At 42.9% G+C, this 20924-nt stretch overlaps 2 protein-coding genes across 9 annotated transcripts in view; one reads left to right on the top strand and one right to left on the bottom strand.

Moving 5' to 3' along the window:
- Positions 1 to 16102, top strand: part of LOC135096792 (cytosolic Fe-S cluster assembly factor nubp1-like) — a 16271-nt gene extending 169 nt beyond the window's left edge. The window contains 9 exon segments of the mRNA XM_063998549.1: positions 1731 to 1747; positions 5459 to 5592; positions 7874 to 7975; positions 11858 to 11948; positions 12362 to 12399; positions 13110 to 13220; positions 13606 to 13635; positions 13637 to 13791; positions 15932 to 16102. Of these exon segments, the coding sequence (XP_063854619.1) occupies positions 1731 to 1747; positions 5459 to 5592; positions 7874 to 7975; positions 11858 to 11948; positions 12362 to 12399; positions 13110 to 13220; positions 13606 to 13635; positions 13637 to 13791; positions 15932 to 15950 (697 nt within the window). The 3' untranslated portion in view covers positions 15951 to 16102.
- A 460-nt stretch (positions 16103 to 16562) lies between these two features.
- Positions 16563 to 20924, bottom strand: part of LOC135096808 (GTP-binding protein 10-like) — a 32704-nt gene continuing 28342 nt past the window's right edge. For all 8 annotated transcript variants that reach the window (XM_063998563.1, XM_063998567.1, XM_063998561.1 and 5 more), the window contains 2 exons: positions 20458 to 20612; positions 16563 to 17402 (listed from right to left, as the gene is read on the bottom strand). The gene's annotated coding sequence lies outside the window, so the exon portion shown is untranslated. The remainder of the gene's footprint in view (positions 17403 to 20457; positions 20613 to 20924) is intronic.

Consider the following 20924-nt stretch of genomic DNA (forward strand, 5'->3'; position numbering starts at 1 on the left):
CCGCCTAGCCATAAGGATTGTCTGTGATTGTTTGTTGCCTTGGTTTGCGTGTCATTGCAAAGAGGCTTATTGCCTTGGTCTGCTTCTTACCTTGATATTTGTGTCACTGCAAGGGAGTTTCTTTCCCTGCTTTGTTTTACCGTGATCAGCGTCACAGCAAGGGAACCATTACCACCTTGATTTCATTCTTACCTTGATCTGCGCGTCACTACACTACAACTTATTACCGTGATTTCGGAAAATCTTAAGAACAACGCACCCAAGATTATTTTCAGTAAGGTGTGCTTTCAAGAAGTGTAAGTAGTATAGCTACATGTCTGTAAAGGTTTTACTGATCGCTCCTTGATATTAAGGTTACAATACAATGTTAAAGTTTCTCCAGTATTCCCGAGATCCGTCCTGCTTACCTGTCCGTGCTGAAGTTACACTGCGTGCGGTCGTGCGTTGGTTTAGGTTAGTAACCTTAGGGGGGGTCCAGGGGGGGCGCAGCTCCCTTGGATAGCAGGGGGGGGTCCAGGAGGGGGCGCAGCCCCCAGGTTATGTTAGGTTATGTTAGGTTAGGTTGAAAAGCATAGGTTAGGTTAGGTTAAAAGCATAGGTTAGGTTAGTGACCTTAGGGGGGGTCCAGGGGGGGCGCAGCTCCCCTGGATAACAGGGGGGGTCCAGGAGGGGGCGCAGCCCCCAGGTTAGGTTAGGTTATGTTAGGTTAGGTTAAAAGCATAGGTTAGGTTAGTAACCTTAGGGGAGGTCCACGGGGGGTGCAGCCCCCTTAGTTAGGTTAGGTATATAATTATTCTGGCATATTGGTTAAAACTTAAATTTTACCCCAAATTTTTTTATTCTAGGGAAATTTCCCTAGATTTTCAAAGTCCATTTATCGGTCTTTTATGTCCCCCCCAAAACCCCCGATTCCCCACGTGCCCCCAAGCTTGTTGGGGGAGAGGGGAAAAGATTAATAAGATATGTGTGGAGGTGTATTTCTTAAGAATTACCGTGATTTCTTTCAGTTCTTAATCTCTGCGTCATTGCAAGGGAACTCTTCATCCTTGATCCACCTCAGCCCTGATTGCGTCATGGCAATTAAGGGAACTCTGTATCCTTGATTCACCTCTGCCTAGATCTCTTCATCATTGCAAAGGAACTCATCCTTGACTTGTCTTTTATCGAAGATAACTCTTCATAGACATAGATGATTCCTAGGATGAGGCCCTAGTGTTCTTCTTGGTTATTTTATTTCATTTTTTTCAAGTTGTACAATTGTATCTTTCGTAGGCATGTTAAACGTGTTGGTGACTGGGTAGAGTTGTGGGTTGGTGAGCTTGTGTACCAGTAGATACATCCAACCAACCAACTTCCACTCTTTCAAGTAGGGAACAAGAAAAGTTACCCTTTAGACCAAAAAAGTTGTGTGCTCTTGTAATGTTTAGGTAAGGAGCATCTTCCCAGAGGTGTGGCAGTATAATGTAACCGTAACAGCTGTCCTCCCCATCGGCAGGCAGCAGCAGCAGCAGCCATGGTGTCTTTCCTCATAGTGGGACGAGCAGCTCCCCAGGTGAGGGCGGCACCGACCCAGCCCGGCAGCAGGAGGGCCTTGGTGCTTCCCATGGTTCACCCGAGCCAGGTGAGGCTGATCCACCGTGGCCCCTTTTGGCGGAAGCCATTCTCCCAGATGGAGTAGTTCATGAGGGACATGGAGAGGAAGTTCAAGAGAGACATTGAGGATATCCTAGGAACCTTTGCCAAGAATGTGAGTACTAACACTGAGGAGGGAAGTATGTATGGCCATATGTTAAGAATAAATATCTATCTCTGCATCCATTTAGCAGGCCAGCAGTGACACGGGTTGGCACAGACAAAGCACCACACATTCACAAACACACATCATTCACACTCTTTGAGCTGTCTTCCCCTGGTGGAGAGGGACAGTCTCATGGACCCGCCTACTACACCAGGAGCTAAGTCATAGTACAGCTGGCCCCACACATTCACACCAAGACCCAACACTTGTCTTAACATACATCTAATACATCTGTCTATTTTTATCTATATACCAAACCAGCAATTCCACATGAGATGTCCCTGACAAAGCAACGTACATTCATAGACACATCATTCATTCTCTTAGTCCCGTCATCCCCTAGTGGACGTCTGCTTGTCAGAAAGATTGTTTATTTGTGCCAGAGGCCAGAGTCATGCCACCAGGAGTGAGATATGAGAGTGTGCCATGCTTACTTGGCCTCAACATGAACTTTCCCACCACTGGTCTCTGCTTTGCCCTGCTTAGTCATCACACTCAAGGATTGCCTTTATGATGCAGATTATTTTTTCCCTCATTTTTTTCTTTCATGTAAGAGGGGCACTGGCATAGGGCAGCAAAAGTTATAGAAAGGCTCACTCAAGGTGCTAGTCCTTATAGAGTACACTCAAAAAAGGATCATCCAAAATTTGAACCATCTTAAAACTTCCATTTTGAAATAATTCAAGTCAAAAGAGGAAATACAGAAGCAGGTAGGGAGTTCCAGAGTTTACCTGGCTTGATATTCTTGATATCCTTCATGTTGTCCACACTGTTGTCACTAGTTGAAAGTGAACAGTAGCTTGATCTTTTTGGTAATGGTAGGAAGTTATTCCTTCCTTCACTTACTTTTTTAATTGCATTATTACCGTGTAGGCTTTCAAAGTTGATTATGAAGTTGCAAATTTGTGTTGTATCATGAACAAAACTTTTCAGGGTGTACCCAGTAACATAGTGACAGGTGCTATGTTGGGAACACTTCCAATGTATTGACTGTCCCTTGTTAACATTCAGAGCACGAGAAAACTGCTTACTGGATGCACAGAAAGTAGACAAAGAATAGCACGTTATATTGTTTTTAAGCTACACAATTATTCAAGAAATTGTTTAAAAAGTTGTGTAGATGACCAGTGGAAAAGTTGTACAGCAGTGAACATGTCCTCTGCCTCACTTTGGACTCACACTGGCAAGCTTCACTGGTAAATTCTGGAACTCCCTGTTTCTTCTGTATTTACTCCTGTCTGTGACTTTAACTTCTTTGAGAGGGAGTGAAGCTTCAAGACATTTCTCCAGGTAATTTTGGACTGCTTTCACTGTCTCCTTCAGGATCTGACGCCTTTAGTTTCTGTTACCCTTGGCCAGACCCTCAACAACACACACACACACACACACACACACACACACACACACACACACACACACACACCTGGGGCTTGAGGCAAAGAATTGTGTACATTAATGCTGCTTTTAAACAGTGAGGAAGAAATAGGTTCTCAATAGAGTGGTGAACAGATGGAATAGAATCTGTGACCAGGTTGTTAGTGCTGAGTCATTAGGGAGCTATGAAACAAGATTAGACAAATGTATAGATGAGAATGATCAGTGAAAAGTGATAGGAAGAAATTGGTTATTAGATATAGTAGTGGATGAATCAAATAGCAAGTTTTAAAAGATTAGACAAATTTTTTGATGAGAATGGTGGAAATAGGTAGGTATGTTTCGTACAGGGACTCCCACTTGTAGGCCTGATGGCTTCCTGCCGTTTCCCTTGTGTTCTTTTGTTCTTATGAGTGATGGCTGAGTTGGGTTTGATTGGTGGAAGTGTTATAAGATTAGTGTGTCTAGTTTCCAGGAACTCAGCTGCCCATGTTGAGTGTAATGTTGGGTGTAATCTGTAATGGCAGCTTTGTTATGTGCAGTGTGTGTCCTGTACTGGTGCCTCTGTCCTGCTAATATATTTCTCCTTCTTTCTTTTGTTTGTTTCTTATTTTACTCTTGTATTTTTTCTTTTCATTTCTCTTTATGGTTTGTGTTCCATTTGTTTCTCAGTCTTTCTCATCTCTTTTTTTTCCTCTCTAGTGTATTTCTGTTCCTGCATTCACTTAAAGTTAACTGCATCATAAGCGCATCCTGCAGGAGGGGCAGCCACGGCAGAAGGGTCTCCACCTCCCTCCACCCAGTCACTCCCTCAAGGCTGTTTGAAGGCTTCTGTCCTCACTGGCAACTGTCTCACTCACTCATACATACTTCTTTATGCTTTACTTTCACCTTCCTGTGGCTCTCCTCTGTCTGGATGTTTTATGATTTGAATTTTGTTGTTGAAACCTTGCCTACTGTAGAAAATGGTGAGTCTTGCTTAGTGTAGAAAGTTTTGAAGTGAGTCCTGATGCTGTACCTGGTATGAGTCAGCCTGTGGACTTGATGTATGGAAGCCTTGCTGTGGAGAGCTCTGTCTTGCTGGAGTGTGGGAGGGGAGATAAGGTGAGGATTAGAGCATTCAAGGACAGGAATCAATGGACACTGCCATTCTTGTCCTGTGGGGGAAGTTTTTAGGAGTGGGCATCACACACTTATAGACGGCTGGATTGCTGGACAAACTTTTTATTTCATATCTTTGTGTATGCCATAAGTAAGTTGGCTCACTGGGTGTATCAGACATGTTCATGCAACACTCCTGGGGCACCAAACCACTCTTTTTACCTATCCTCAGGCTGTCCTACAACACTCTGTATCACATCCATTGCTTCTTGTTATACCAGTACTAAGAGACTTGGATGAAAAAAAGCTGTTTGGCAATGATTTCCTGTGATATCTTATGCTTGGTCTTTGCACAGGTTTTATTGCAAGCTTAACTAGTATGTATATTAGTTTTTATTTGATTTATAGCCATGAAATGTACTATGCCTTGGTTGCTTTAGTGTGGAGGGACTGTGTGAGGTGGAAGAGAGTAAGTGCTCACTGTTTTTACTCCCACTCAAGTCTTGCCTACAAAGGTATTCACTCCCCTGTGTAAGGTTCGTGTCTGGCCAGGAGGTTCTGAACCCCTTTGGTGAAACGCTTCACTGATACATCTGATGAAATGCTTCAGTACACCTTACTGATAACATGAGTGAGATGCTTCAATACACAACAGTTGCTAATTTTTGTTTAGTGTCAAAAGCATTTCATCTTATCAACTACTCACCCCTAACTGACTGTCTTCAGCCTCTCTCTCATTGGCACATTATTGCATCTCTTGCTATCCTCTACCACATTTTTCACACTGACTGCTCTTCTGATCTTGCTAACTGTATGCCTCCCCTCCTCCCATGGCCTCGCAGCACTAGACTTTCTTCTTTCTCTCACCCCTATTCTGTCCACCTCTCTAATGTAAGAGTTAACTAGTATTCTAAATAATTAATCACTTTCTCTGGTAAAATCAGGAACTCCCTACTTCTGTATTTACTCTTTCCTATGACTTGAGCTCTTTCAAGAGGGAGGCTTCATGACACATCCTCCAATATTGGATGACATTTTTGACACTTCTTTTGGGACTGACACATCAATAGACTTTCTCCTTTGCTCTTTTTGTTGCCCTTGGCCAGTGCCCCTCTTGTATAGAAAAATAAATAAATAAAATGAAAGTAAAAATAAAAAATCATAATGATGGCATATGGTGCACAGACCTGGTGGTGGTGAGGGAGCGCCTGGCATCCGTCAAGAACAAGGTGCTGGTGCTGTCTGGCAAGGGAGGCTTGGGCAAGTCCACTGTGAGTGCCATGCTGGGCCTTACCTTGGCCCTCGATGACTCCAAGGAGGTGAGCTGCACTGCCACACTCCATGTCACCCTTCCACTCACTGTTGTTTGTGTCACACTGACGGTGTCTCATGTTTAGTGCTGATTAGTTGAGTGATCAGGATGTGAGCTGGTGTTAGTTTTGAAATTTATTTAGTGCAGAGTGGTTGCTATTATTTATTTATTTTATTGAATATAGATGAAAAGTTATTGAAGTAGGATTGAAACAGTAGAAATGAGTTACTGAAGGGATGCCTGTGGTGTGAGCAGAGTGGACAGCGAGAAGAATTAGTGTATCAAAGATTTGCTGTGCTTTGTAAGAGAGGAATTGAAATGTAGGATGGTGAAAGTGATGAAATGCAGTAACCCATGGATATACTGTAGTAACTGTTAATTGTAAACTCAAACTCCTGCTTGCTGCTGCATTCCCTCTTGCCTGTGACTTGAAATCTCTCAAGAGGGAGGCTTAAAGAGATCTCTCCAATTGATTTTGGATATTTTTGTTCCTTTTAGGGACTGGCACCTTTAGTCTCTCTCTCTCTCTCTCTCTCTCCTCTCTCTCTCTCTCTCTCTCTCTCTCTCTCTCTCTCTCTCTCTCTCTCTCTCTCTCTCTCTCTCTCTCTCTCTCTCTCTCTCTCTCTCTCTCTCTCTCTCTCTCTCTCTCTCTCTCTCTCTCTCTCTCTCTCTCTCTCTCTCTCTCTCTCTCTCTCTTCTTCTTCTTCTTCTCCTTTGGTCAGAGCCTCTTGTGGGACGGGACAGGTCTGAACGCAGCCCTCCTTTGCTTAGTGAGCAGTGCAGTGATGCTCTCTGGTGTCAGTGAGGTTAGCTGCCCACTGTACTGAGCATCATGACAGATTGAGAGAGAACTTTTTATTGAGTGTTGCATGGCTGTGCATCAAACACTGAACACATGTTTGTATGTAAATAAGAATACATCTGTATAAAATGTAGTTTAGACATTGTAAGTGACTGACATAAAAAGTAAAACTAGAAAACTACCCAAAAAAATAAATATTCATTGACTGTAAAAATAAAGCATTAAAATTTATTACAAGTGGTAAGTTAGTTAAAAAATAAATAAATAGATAAATAAATAAAAAAATACCAAAAAAAAACTAAATGAAACAGTTAGTTAGCAGTGAAGTGAGTTGACCTTGACTCATGAACTATATTCTTAAATATTTGTGTGCCCCACTACTTTCCAAGAGCTCTGCTTGGAGCGATACAGGTTTTTAAGTGTGTCTTTATGGTTCAAGTGACAGATTAACAAATCTACTAATAGGAAAACCACTCTTGAGAACCCAGCTTATCATCTTTGTGGCCTTGGAAAGTAGTAGTGGTGAGACCAGGGTTCCTGAATATGGGCCAACACAGGGAGTCCTCAGTTCATGGCAATCTTCACTTCACCCATTTCATAATTACGTGCATTTTGCTTTGCTCATTTTTTAAATTTTATATATATATATATATATATATATATATATATATATATATATATATATATATATATATATATATATATATATATATATATATATATATATATATATATATATATATATACGAGTATATATATTTTTTTTTTTTTTTTTTTTTTTTTTTTTTTTTTTTTTTTTTTTTCCAGTAGTACACTTACAGTGGGGGTAGCAGCATGCCCTCCAATATGCTCACTTACTTTTTATAGTACACCACACACACATACTGCACCAAACAGTCTTTTTCTAAATGAAATAAAAGTTAAAACCATACAAAGAATTAGTGAACTGGTGAGTGTAGTGAAGGGATGCTTCATCATGTGGCAATAGACTGAGGAAGGAAGTGTGTGTCAGGTTCACTGCTTACTTAGGATGGTTCTGACACGCCAAAATAATGTTTATGATGCAGCCCAGGAACAGAGCTCACCACTGTTGTAATGTCACCCACAAATGTCTTTTAACTGCAGTAACACTGGCAAAACTGCACTGAAGCACAGCCAGTGCTGCTGCTTGTCTCATTGCTTCTCATCTGATGAAACAGAAAACAGATCACCTTAACAAAAGTACAATAGAAAATGCAGCTACTTATGGCTCACTCACTTCCAATATAGCCATACCTTTGCCACATTGCATTATTATTCTTCCCAATGCATTAAATACAATGATCTTACTTGTCAACAGCTTCATACTAACAATACATCCTGCATGTCACTCAACAAGTGGACAAGTGTAACTCAAGGACACCCTGTATAAGGATCGTGTGAGTTGTTCAGTCTTCCCGGTCATCCTTCCTGTGGTAACATTGCCCCTCCATTGTCTCCCTGGCAGGTGGGGTTCCTTGACATTGACATCTGTGGGCCGTCTCAGCCGCGGGTGTTGGGGACAGCAGAGGAGAAGGTCCACTCTTCAGGTGCTGGCTGGTCCCCTGTGGTAGGTGGCAACTTCCAGGTTCCTATGTTAGGTTTTGTACTGTTGAGGAAAATCTGATAACCTGGGATAAGCTTCAATGGTATTAGTGTAAAAGTGTGTGTGTGTGTGTGTTTGTGTGTGTGTGTGTGTGTGTGTGTGTGTGTGTGTGTGTGTGTGTGTGTGTGTGTGTGTGTGTGTCAGTCAGTCCTTTTTATTTATTTATTTTTTTTATTTATTTATTTTGTTTTATTTTTTTTTACTTGAAGATTTAACACTTCCATCATGTCAAAATAGTTTCCCAGTTTTCCTTTTTCCTTTTTTTCCCTTCTTATAAATTTCTTAAACCAGGTTAGAGTTTTCCCAATAGTACACTGTGGTGTGAACAAATGCTCCTGTTATTTCCCTGTAGTTGTGAACCAGAAATGCTGTTTCCTTTTTTTTTCCCCCCTTTTTATAAATTTCTTAAACCAGGTTAGAGTTTTCCCAATAGTATTCTGTGGTGTGAACAAAATGCTCCCGTTATTTTTCCCTGTAGTTGTGCACCAGAAATGCTGTCTCATGCGTCGTAGACGAGGATCTGGGTACCCGCCACCCAACGTGATACAGTGCCTTAAGTCCCTAAAACTATTTCGAAACCGAGGATCGAGAGGAGGCAAAAGTGTGGTGCGTCCCATCAAGGTAGTGACCTCCAGTGCCAGAGACGACCGCAGGGTGGAGAAGAGGGAATACAAACACTTTGAGGTGCCGAGAACGTGGTATAGTCTTCCCTCACTCCTCTTATTTAATGCAACATCTCTGGCCAACAAGATGGACGAAGTGATTGTGACGGTGAGATCTACTTGTGCGGACATTGTGGCGGTTACTGAGGCGTGGCAGATTGTTCCTGAGGTGTGCACGATGCAGGACTACCGGCTCTACCATCACCTCAGGTCAGGGCGCAGGGGGGGGGGGAGTGGCCGTTTTCTGCCGCTCTGCCCTCAGCCCCTCACACCTCCCTGTCGATATTCCTGCCGGTGTGGAGGCCCTGTGGGTGAGAGTCACGCCCCCCTCCCATCCCAGCAACACGGCCTCCATCATAGTCTGCGTCGTCTACCACCCCCCTCGAGCCGCCACTGCACAGTTGCTCACCGCTCACATCATCAACACTGCTGATGCCCTGAGGGTGAGGTATCCTGCTGCCAAGCTGGTCATCTGTGGGGACTTTAACAGATTAGATATCAACGATATCCTACACCAGCTCCACCTCACCCAGGTCGTGGACTTCCCCACCCACCAGCAAGCCATCCTCAACCTTATACTCACAGACCTGGGCCAGCAGTACTCGCCACCCAAGCCGCTGCCTCCCATGGGACGGAGCACCCACCTCTCCATACTGTGGTCACCCACACCCACCACCTCGACCCCCCGGTCAGCTGTCACCAGGACCCACCGCCCCATGCCTGACTCAGCCATGAGGGAGTTTGGGCAGTGGGTGACACAACACCCGTGGACCGAGGTGCTGGATGAGGAGGACGTCCACGTAAAATGGCAAAATTACGTCGCCACTACCACAGCAGCCTTCCACCACTACTTCCCAGCCAAGAGCGTCACAACGCACCCGTCTGATGCTCCCTGGATGACACCCCGCATTAAAAGACTCATGCGTCAGCGGACCTGGGCGTTCCACTCCTGCCCGGTCCTTTACAGGAAACTAAGAAACAGAGTAATCAGGGAGATTAAGAATGCAAAGGCAAGCTATTACCGAGACAAGATACACCACCTCAAGCTGACCAACAACAGACAGTGGTACGCTAAGATCAAAGCTTTGTGTGGCTTACAAAAGCACACTTCATCTCTTCCTTGCACCTCACACCTTCCTGCTAATCTCGCGGCTCAGGAGATGAACAATCACTTTGCTGCTATCTGTCAAACCTTTCCTCCCCTCCACACCACTCCGCTTCCTGCCTATCTGCCCGCTCCCTCCCCTCCACACACTGTCCAGGCGATGGATGTTTTTAAGAGAATACCTACTTAAATTTAAACCAAGATCCACCACACCCACTGACCTTCCTATAAAAATTTACAAGGAATTTGCTGTAGAGCTAGCAACACCGCTATGCTCCATAATAAACGCCTCACTCTCCCAACACTCTTGCCCCACGGACTGGAAGACATCTTACGTCACACCCATCCCCAAAACTTCCAGTCCTCAGTCACTCAATGACCTCAGGCCAGTCTCTATCACCCCCATCCCTAGCCTTATTTGTGAAGATTTTGTATATGACTGGGCATACACCAAAATTTGTAACACCGTGGATATCAGACAATTCGGAAATATTAAAGCCACCTCCACCTCACATTACCTGACCAGCTTCTTTGAATTCATCCACAGCCACCTGGACAAGCGAAACACCTCTCTAGCTGTTGCTTTTGTGGACTTCAAAAAAGCCTTTGATCTTGTTGATCACACTGTTGTCATCAGCAAGGCAGTAAGTCTGGGTCTCCCTCCTAATCTGATAGCGTGGCTAGCCGACTTCCTCACAGGGAGACATCAGGCCGTTCGCTATCAGGGCTCTGTCTCTAATTTCCAACAGCTGACATGTGGAGTCCCCCAGGGGACCAAGATGGGTCCTCTATGCTTCCTCCTCCTCATCAACGACGCCCTCACCGACACCCCCCATCGCTGGAAGTATGTGGACGACTGCACCGTGGGCGTCCCAGTTTCCACCAAGAACCCGGACTACTCACCACTGCAAGCAATTCTGGAGCGACTGCAGACGTGGACAGAGGAGAGCAGGATGACCATCAACCACAGCAAAACTGTGGTGATGCATTTCTGTACCTCCTCTGTACCAGTGCCCCCTCCCCGGCTCACAGTGGGCCCTCACCCCCTCCAGGTGGTCCAATGTGCCAAGCTTCTCGGAGTCACGGTGGACGACCAGCTGACCTGGAAGCAGCATGTCGCCAGCACCGTGAGATCAGCTACCTACAGGCTGTACATGCTGCGCAGACTCAGGTCGCTGGGGACGCCGACAGATGAGTTAAGGGGGGTGTACCTTACCTTCATCCTCCCCAAACTCATGTACGCCTCCCCAGCGTGGTCCTCCTCCCTCACACACACTCAAGAGCTACAGCTAGAGAGTGTGCAGAAAAGGGCGTGCAGGGTCATCCTTGGCCCTGCATACACCACCTATGAAGAAGCCCTGACCACCCTGAGTCTGTCCAGAATATCCACCAGGCACCGAGAGGCTCTGGAGAAGTTTGGGAGGGGACTAATGCATCATCCGCGTCTCAGAAACATGCTGCCGCCCGACGCGCCTCGCCCTGTCCGTGCCACCAGACACCACAACAAAATAACGCCCCTGAAGGCGCCGCGCACGGACCGGTACAGACTCAGTGCGATTCCCACCATGGTGCGAGCCATCAATCGATAGTATTTCCCTCATAGATTAGACTTACCTTTAGGATTAATGTTAAGTTTTCCCCATCCCCTATGTACATTTTCAGTTTGTCAACTGCCCAAATAATAAACCGTTTATTATTATTATTATTATTATTATTATTATTATTATTATTATTATTTAAGCATTCTTGTACTTCAGCCCACAGAGTTACAGTAGTTAAATTTTTTTTTTTTTTTTCTTCTTAATTATCCCTCACATTAAGTATTACCTACCTTGTTACTCTGGGAAGAAACTCTGCTTTCTATTTTCATTTATTTTTTATTTATTTGTATTTATTTTTTATTTGATTCAGATAATTATTTGTATATGATGGATAAATACTTCACATAAATAATTTGTTGGCACACACTCTTCAACTAAATCATTTGTATATAACAGGTACTCTTTAGATAGATCATTTGTATATGACAGACACTTCAGATAAATCCTTTATATATGACAAGACAGTGTACCCTTTCAGTATGTGTCTGACAATCTGGCTGTCATGTCCGTTGGGTTCCTGCTCAACAGTGCAGACGACGCTGTCATCTGGAAGGGACCCAAGAAAGATGGTAAGTAGTAGAAATAGGTCACCTCTAGTGTCTTTGGTTTTGTAAGAAGAGGAGACCAGAAGCCAATTAAAGGAGCCTGGAGAAAGCCACTGAGGGGAAGACAGAGTGAGATGGAGGGATGAGATTGTGGTAGAACAGCAAAGGATAGGAGGCACAGAGGAACATGAAAGGGACAGAAATGGTTAACTGGAGGAGACTTGTACATGACACCAACCCTGCACTCACTCCAGGGAAATGGTCAAAGGAGAAGCGTTGCTGATTTTGTCAGTCCGTTAAGTTTTATGTGGAATCAAGAATTATCATCGTGAGGTTTTTTTCATTTCTTTTATTTCATGTATCTTGTTTACTTTAAGAAATGTAAGTGTATAAAGATGTTGGGTGACAGGAGAGTAATGTAGTTTTTAATGTTGAAGTGATTGACGAGGTAGTGTTTAAGCATGTAGCTGTGGATGTAAGACTGAATATATTGATGTGAGGTTTGAAATGAGTACAGTGGAGAAAGTGTGAGGGAAGAATTAATAGTGTTTGATGTGGGATTGCTTAGAATATAACAACATGAGATGAGGGAAGCTACAAGAAGCCCACACATGGCAGTCCCTGTATGAAATATACCCTTCCATTTCTACCTATCCTCCTCATCCAGAAATTTGTCTTTACTTGTCCTTAATGACTCAGCACTAATAACCTTTTTACTAAGCCTGTTTCTTTCATCTATCACTACTTGATAACCAATTTCTTTGTATCTCTCTTTCAAATCTAACTTTATTGGGTTTGAGCCTGTTGTTTCTTGACCTGTCCTCATTACTGACTTTCAGGATTTTCTTTCACACTTGTGATTTTCCTTATACCACTTAAAGACCTCCATCATTATCATGTGGGAATTTTAAAAGTAAGCATAAATGTTAGTTGACTTTCATAAAAGCATGCAGTGTTCTCTCCACATGCTGGTCATCTGTGTTGGGGCTGAGCTCAAGCTTGACACAATTCCTTCATCTTTGAGCTTGATGCAGTTCCCCTTTCTGTCTACAATGATAGCAGTCCACATACTCAGTTCATATGCACAAAGTAGTGCTTGACTCTGACTCTGGCGTTAATGTCAGTTTCTTTGGTTAGGAAGGCGGAGTTGTACCTTCCCTTCATGTGACTTGTTTCCCTCACCAGGAAGTGGCTCTGCTGGATGTGAGGAAGGAAATCACATTCTGCAGGAAAGTGAACATTCCCATCATTGGCCTGGTGGAGAACATGACCACCTTTGTGTGCCCCAAGTGTAAGGTGAGTGAGATGTGTGGTGCCTCTCACCTGTTCATTTGTGTGTCAGCAGCAAAGAGTGGTGGTGATGTAGCTGGGATCCAGCAGCAATCATAGACTCCTTGCAACCAAGACCACCTCTTGGCTAGGTGGGAATTCATGTGTGTTGTGTAAAGGGACAAGATTGATGGCGACAGACCACACCTTTCTTATCAATGGAAGATTTTTGGCAATACAAAAGTCAACCAGTTTAAATGAAATTAACAGAACAAAAAAAAAATTACACAATTTTTCTGCCAGGATGAAACAAAAATTTTTCAATAAGAAATCTTGCAAATCTTGTATTAGGTAAGCCATCTTAAGAGGAGTATGTCAGGCTTGTCTTATCTTGATGCACCATGAATTTCAGACCAAGACGGCCGTCTTCCCTGCCACTACTGGGATGTGACCCCCAGCTGGCAGAGGATACTGAGATGCCACTGCTTGGCCAGCTGCCGCTGGACCCCCGGGTGGCCCAGGCATGTGATGAAGGCACCAACATTCCGACACGAGCCAGATGCTGCTGTCACTCAGGCATACAAAGACATTGCAAACAGTAAGTGTTGTTTTAAATGGAAGATTCTTTATCTGGAATTCAATCTTTGTTCCAGGCCACCACCCCCACAAAGGAGGTAGTAAAGACTGTGTGTGTGTGTGTGTGTGTACACACACACACACACACACACACACTGCACAAAAACATTGCCTAAGGTTAATTTCAAATTCACCTTGGTGCCTGAGTCTCTAATGGGAAGAGGATGGATCCCTCCTCCTACCCCAACATAAGGGACATTTGCAAAGGCTTACTCAAGTTTGTCAGCACAAGAGCCTGACACCACCGCCTCTTGTTTGCCCCTCACCACACCATGACGGCCCATCCCCTCCCCTGCCCCCTGTGCCTGAGACATTCAGCTGAGCAGATCAGGTGCAGACAAGCCACAGACAGAGTCCTACAGGCTCGTGTCCCATTTTCTATTTACATATGCTCTCCACTCAATCTAATCAGTGTTCCGTGTCAGTGGTCTCTCATTCATGCTGTGCCAATTGTTTGCACAATTGTGGAGAATATTATATGAATTTAGTTCATGCAAACATCTTGACTGGCTAATCTTGTAGCCAGCTTATCCCACATTAAGCATGTAGGGGTTGGCATCATATTAGTATGTGCAGCTAATCACACTAAAGGCAGTGTCACACAGGGCAAATTTCCCCCAGTATGCTGCCCATTTTTGCTGCCAGCTGGGCAAACTGAGCTGTCAGGAAGAATGGCATATGGCTGTGATACCAGACTTGCTGGGAGTATTTGAAATTAAATGACCACTGTACTACAAGCTGTACATGTTAAATAAAAATATATTGTGGTACTTTGAGTAAAACTGTCAACTATAAAACTTATAAAAATGAAGTATATGTGCCAGTGTGTGCTTGTGAAATTACTTACAGTGCTTATTTGACAACTGCAGCTGGGGAGATAAACAATGTGTTGTGAAGGAGACCCGCACTAAGTTTTGCTGGAGTGTGAAAGCTCGACACATTAATTGAGCTATAGTGGATCTAGGCACCATGTTGGCTGTAGGACCTACTTGCGCTGTTGCCACCTCAACCCTGGGGCCCAGAGTGACTGACCATGGCCAGCAGGGTGCAGCCACGGCTTGTAGAGGCAGTGCTGCACAGCCTATATGAGCTGCCAAATAGAGCAAAAGATTTATTACAAGATGTCAACATAACAGCCCAGTCCCTGTGTGATGCCAAACTTGCTGTGTCGCTGGTCTCACCAGCAAAACAGGCAGCATGCTTGCAGAAATTTGCCTTGTGTGATGCTGCCTTAAGTCCTCAGCCAGGCACTGCCTACAGTGGGACTTCCCAACACCCTACTGCTGGCTTGTTCACAGAGGAGATAGCAGGCACTTTTGAGGTGGTATTTATACCAGACAGAGTCCAGACTCCAGACTCAATGAAGTAGAATGGCTGCAGACTTGACCCTGATGGTAGGATTTCATATGATTTCACATGAGGCAGGTAGTCACAAGAACCATACACAATGTCAAGGAAAATGAGATAAAGTGTAAATAGAGGAGCAATGTAAAATAGAAGTGGTTTGAAATGTTGAAGAGATGATACATCTTTCTAAACATGTGGTTTTTTTTCCCTTCATTGTTGCACATCACCATCCTCCATTTTCCCTGCTCATGTAATCATATATTCTTTGTCCTCTTGGTTAATTTCTTGTGTGCTAATCTCTGGTCTCTTCCTAAATAATCAGCACAAGGCCATGTTTTATCACTAAGTCTCGCTGGTCTTCCCTCCCACTCACCTGTATTACTTTTTGTGCAGGTGAAGCAGTGAACTCTTGTTTGAAATCTGAGAGGTTTTGTGATTATGAATGTAGAATAGATATGTATGTTACCCTTTCCTTTTAACACTTTTCACTTTCATTACTTCTCCATTGCCAAGCTGATATTTATTTAGGAACAAGAAATGAACAAAAGATTTGAAGAATTAATAAATGGATACCTGCTCCCTTTACATCTTACTTTTTCCAGTTAGAATGATTTCAGTTGGCCTTAAGGCATTGCTTGTAGGGTTACATAGATGTCTTGGCTGCCTCTCTTGGAGAATGTCAGACTGATGCATAAGTAGATGGAATTTCAGTGGATGCACTAAACACTGTAGTAATGATTCAATGTTTATTTCAGAAATCAAGGAGTACTGTGACGCAGTCCCAAGAAGCCACTTGACCTGCAGCGGTAGCAGCAGCAGCAGCAGCAGTCATCACCACACTAACCAACACATTCTATAGAAAAGTCTTGTTATTCATGCAGAGGTTTATTTTACATTTACTTCTTAAATCCATATTATTAACATCAGTCAGTATTTTCTTTACAAATTGTGGCAGCCTTATTCATCATTCATCCTTAATTTATGCCAGAAAGTTTGGGTGAGAATAAAAACTACATATTACAACAGTATCCAACAAAGTAGTTGTTGCCTTGCCATCTTAAGATTTAGTGTAAGTTTAAAGATTTACCTGTGTTAATGTTTGGTCTAATCCTTCACGGTATCTCCTTGCCTTGGTGTGCTGAGGCTGCAAGGGGATGTAACTTGATAATTATGCAGACATACAGTATAAAAATTTCAGACTAAAGTGAGGGTTGCAACTTTTTTAAGGTTCTGGATTACTGGAGGCTTTGGCAACAATTACTTTGTTGGATGCCATTCCTGTGCACGTTATGAACCATCACGTCTTATCTTGGAGATGAAGGTTTAGTATATAATCGTGAATTGGAAAAATACTTTTCTTGGAGGTTTTTAGTATATAATCGTAAATTGGATAAATACTTTACTTTTAAAAAATCTTACAGTAAGTCCACATAAAAGTTAGCATACATTTATATGAAAATGTTACAAACATTTATATGAAAATGAGAGAAAAGATACTCAGTGATGTTATATATAGTGCATGACTTGTAGTGGGGATAACACTTGTATTGTCACTCTGGAAAGTCACTAACACCAAAAGCAATCAAGGAAATGCCAACATATATTCCATTTTTCTTTCTTTTTAGTAGATGGTTGCCTTGTGATGAAGGAACTTGCTCAAAAATATTTCCTAAAAATCTAAATGTTCACAAGTGAATGGTGAGTACGTTGTGAGAGAAAGATATGAACAGACAGGCAGGCAGGCATTTAAATGTAAATTAAATGTCAGTAATCTTTGGTTACTGCTCAAAGAATTAATGGCGTGGAAGCTTGTGTGAAGTCCCTGATGAAAGATAAATATACCAGCCACTGGATTCACAAAACTCAACAGGATGACACCCCCCCCCCCCACCCATTGTAGTATTTGCTGGACTGGTAATTCCTTCTTCCATACTCATCACTCTCCTTCTCAGACCTGTACTTCCTCTTCTCGCTATCCCTTCTGCTGTCATCATGATCTCTGTGGTCACTGACAAACCTCCCTTGCCTGTGGTCAGAATATTCCCTCCTGTGATCCCTGTAATTCCCACGATCCCTATAATTCCCATGACCTCTGTACTCCCCTTGATCCCTGCAGCCTCCTTCCTTCCTGTAGTCTTGATGCCTAAAGTTGCCTCTGCACTGTCTGTTGCGGTCAAATCTGTCAGCAGGGAGTATTTGCGGCTTAGGCAGGCTCTTCTTGCAGTGCTGGAACATATCAAATACTGGTCATTTCATAGACAAGGAGACAAGGAGCTGCTACAGAGTAGAAAGGAGGGATTCAGGGGATTCTGAACTTTGTTGGGATCTATGTACAGTAGAAACCTCAGTTCACAAACCAAAACAAGTTTTCCCATTTAAATCAATTAAAATACAATTCATCTATTCCAACCTCAGAAACTGCATTTTTATTTATTTATTTATTTATTTATTTATTTATTTTATTTATTTATTTATTTTTTATTTTTATTTATTTTTTTTTGACGAATGAAGTTACAGTAACCACAGAAAGATGTAAGTTTCTTGGACATCAGGCTATATCATGTCAATGATATGAAGGTCAGGTGCCTTCCCAGCTGTTTGACCTTTATGTCATTGATATGAAGGTCAGGTGCCTTCCCAGCTGTTTGACCTGGGAGCCCTTACCTTACTCCATCTCTAAATCACATGCCTTCATAAATTAATTAAGTCTGCCACTTCCTATTTCAACTTTCAGAATGGTTGGAAAGAAAGTTATTTGAGAGGAAAAGACAAAATCTTGCCTTGCACCAGGCATGGGTTGGCTGGAAGGAAATATTTGAGCATACAAGTCTGTGTAAAATGGGGATTGTTGCACTACTCATGACAGCACATGCTTTCTAAATTCCACCTTGTGTCTGTGATCCAGGAATTCTTGACAACCTCACATCTTATAAGCCTGTCTGTAACAGGTGTGCTCTTTCTTTGGGCATCCAGACAATGGAACATGAGGTGAAATGTAATTGGACAACAGAGCACATACTGTTATGCAGAAAAATCCCTCCTTTACAGTCTTGCTCCAGTATTTCCTTCCAGCCAGTGCATGTTTGGTGCAAGGCGAGATGGTGTCTTTTCTCTCCAATCATTATCATCTTTATAACCATCCTGAAAGTGAAAGTAAAAAGAGGCCAGCTAAATAAGAAGGCATGCAATTTACTAGAGGTGGAATGGGGTAAAGGAGATCCAGGTCTAGCTCCTCTCCAACAGCTGGGAAGGCGCCCTAACTTGGGTGACTTGTCAGTGTGTGATAATCACAATGTTCACAGCAGGCATGCCAAAACACAACAGTGTGTGTGTGCTTGCCAGCTGAGGGGGTCTGCAGGGTGTTTGTGAATTCACATACAGAAACACTGTTCAAGAACCATGGCAAAAATTGTTAAAAAATATTCGTGAAGTGATTTGTTCATAAACCGAACCGAACGAACCGAGTTACCACTGTACGTAGTTTAAGGTGTAGCTGTGTGGTGCACTTCAAAGAAATTAAATTGGAAGAAGAATGTTAGGGCTATGCTTTCAGTGACAGTTAGTGACTGGAAATATTTATATTTAAGAAGGATAATGATGAGCATACTTGAGTGATGCAAGCAGATGAAGAACTGTCAGTGTCAGGGAAGCAGTAAAAATATTGCCTGTGAATGAGAGGAAAAAATAGTGATGTCTGACCAACACCTAATGGAAGGACTTTTTGCAAGTAGATTTTAAGGTGAATGACAGCAGGAAAACCTGCTAAGTGCTGAACAAGTAAGGTGAAAGGTGACAGAGTAATAGGAGAAGAGAATCACAGGGAGGTGGAAGGACAGAGTAAAAGAAGTCCAGCCAGCACATCTTGACATGATTGGTGAGTTGCATGTGGCCAACTAGCATGTTAGTTATTTTTACCACTGTATTCACCACAGAGAAGCTGCATGCCAAAAATACCTACTAAATGGCAATACTCAAGTTCTTCCCACTTGCTTTGATTGACAATAAGAGTCGGTTTTAATTACTTTTCTTGAGAGATATGTGCCTTTTTATGAAGTACCACTTACCTCATCCCATCTGCAGCATTTTGTGATGCATGCATATACAAGTGCACAAAATTTCTCATGATGTCAAAGACTTACACAGTGAGTGACTGTATGGTACAAATCAGGACTGCATACAAGAAAATGTGCCACCAAACTGGAGTAAACTGAGTTACAGTATATCACCTGGCTTCTAGGTTTGAGGCTTCTGGAGAGCATGATATGATCCGCCACTCACACTGACATCCAGAAGAATCATGGGGTTCTGTTCCTTCAGCTGTCTTGCTCCAATAATGATGGGATTTTCCTCTAACTGCCACTATGTGTCAGCCAAAGTCCCACCACTTAACCTTAGGACGACATACTCCACACAGTGTTTGTGGCAGGAAATATCACACTTTCCACAACCCTCAAACTTCTGTTCTAATGTGATCTATGGGGGAGTGGGGGTGCTTACAGATGGAATGAATCAACAAAGTGTGTGTGTGTGTGTGTGTGTGTGTGTGTGTGTGTGTGTGTGTGTGTGTGTGTGTGTGTGTGTGTGTGTGTGTGTGTGTGTGCACATGCTTTATCTTGGCTATTTTCCTTTGTTGAGACTGCCTGTGAACTGTGCAAATTTTCTCTGCCTGGAGGAAAGATAAAATAAGCTACACATCAAACAGTGTGATTTGCATGGATAATATACAATAGCAGCAAACACCCATATTGATCTGGTGGTGGATTACAACCAGTTTTCTTTTTAAAAACTCTTACAGTTCACTTGCTGCTGCTCCCACTGGCCACTGATTGTGTCTAGGTTATGCAGTCATGCCTGCTGACTCACCAGTGGAGACGTGATGCAAGTCAGTGACGTGATATGAAACACAGGCGTATGAATGAATTGTGTAAATAACTGGTCTATTTCTTTAAACTATTTTTTTTCTAAAAGTTAATACTTTGATATCATGCATTATGTTTTCATACCAATATTTTCAAAAGATAGGGGAAGGAGGCAGAGAGCATGCAGAGAGCACAACTTGCAGATCAGCTTGGCTTCAGCAACTATACTCCTTTGTGACTGAATATCCATCCCAGTGATGTGAAGTAATTTTCATTACTCTAGGCTGATATCTTAACAAAAGAGGCAGATGAAACAAAGCATCCACACTTGAGCATGCACACACATTAAGCTGATGTCTCAATAAAAAAAGGAAAGCTGAAACAAAGCACCACACATGTGTAACAACAGACATACACACTACCTCTGTAAACTGGTTATCCTCCTCAGTATAGTGAGAGGTTGCTTCCTCCTCCAGCTCAGCCAGAAGCTCGAGGTCGAGAGGCACCATGTCCTACCCGTCTTGTGCCATTGTGCTAAAACTGCTGGTGCTTGGGAAGGCCAATGAGGAGTCTGAAACTGAGTGTTTTCATTTAATACAGATAGAGGGGAGTCTGGTGAAAGTTGGTAGTACAGTGGAATGTGAACCAACTGGTATTAAAAAAAAGAATACTGCACTGGTGGCTGACAGAGAAGCAAGACATACAGCTGTTACAAGTTAGGTGTTTTGAATATTATACTGCTTCAGAAGATAAGCAGAAGTAGAATGAAACTGCATGAAAGAAGTATGAAGAGAAAAGGGAGAAATATAGAATGCTTTTAATGAATGCAGAGCTGGTTATACAAGGAAGTCTACTGCCTCCTCACAGGAGGAGGCAGTAGACACCTGCC

Source organism: Scylla paramamosain, unplaced genomic scaffold, assembly GCF_035594125.1.
Source record: "Scylla paramamosain isolate STU-SP2022 unplaced genomic scaffold, ASM3559412v1 Contig7, whole genome shotgun sequence".
Taxonomy (NCBI): domain Eukaryota; kingdom Metazoa; phylum Arthropoda; class Malacostraca; order Decapoda; family Portunidae; genus Scylla; species Scylla paramamosain.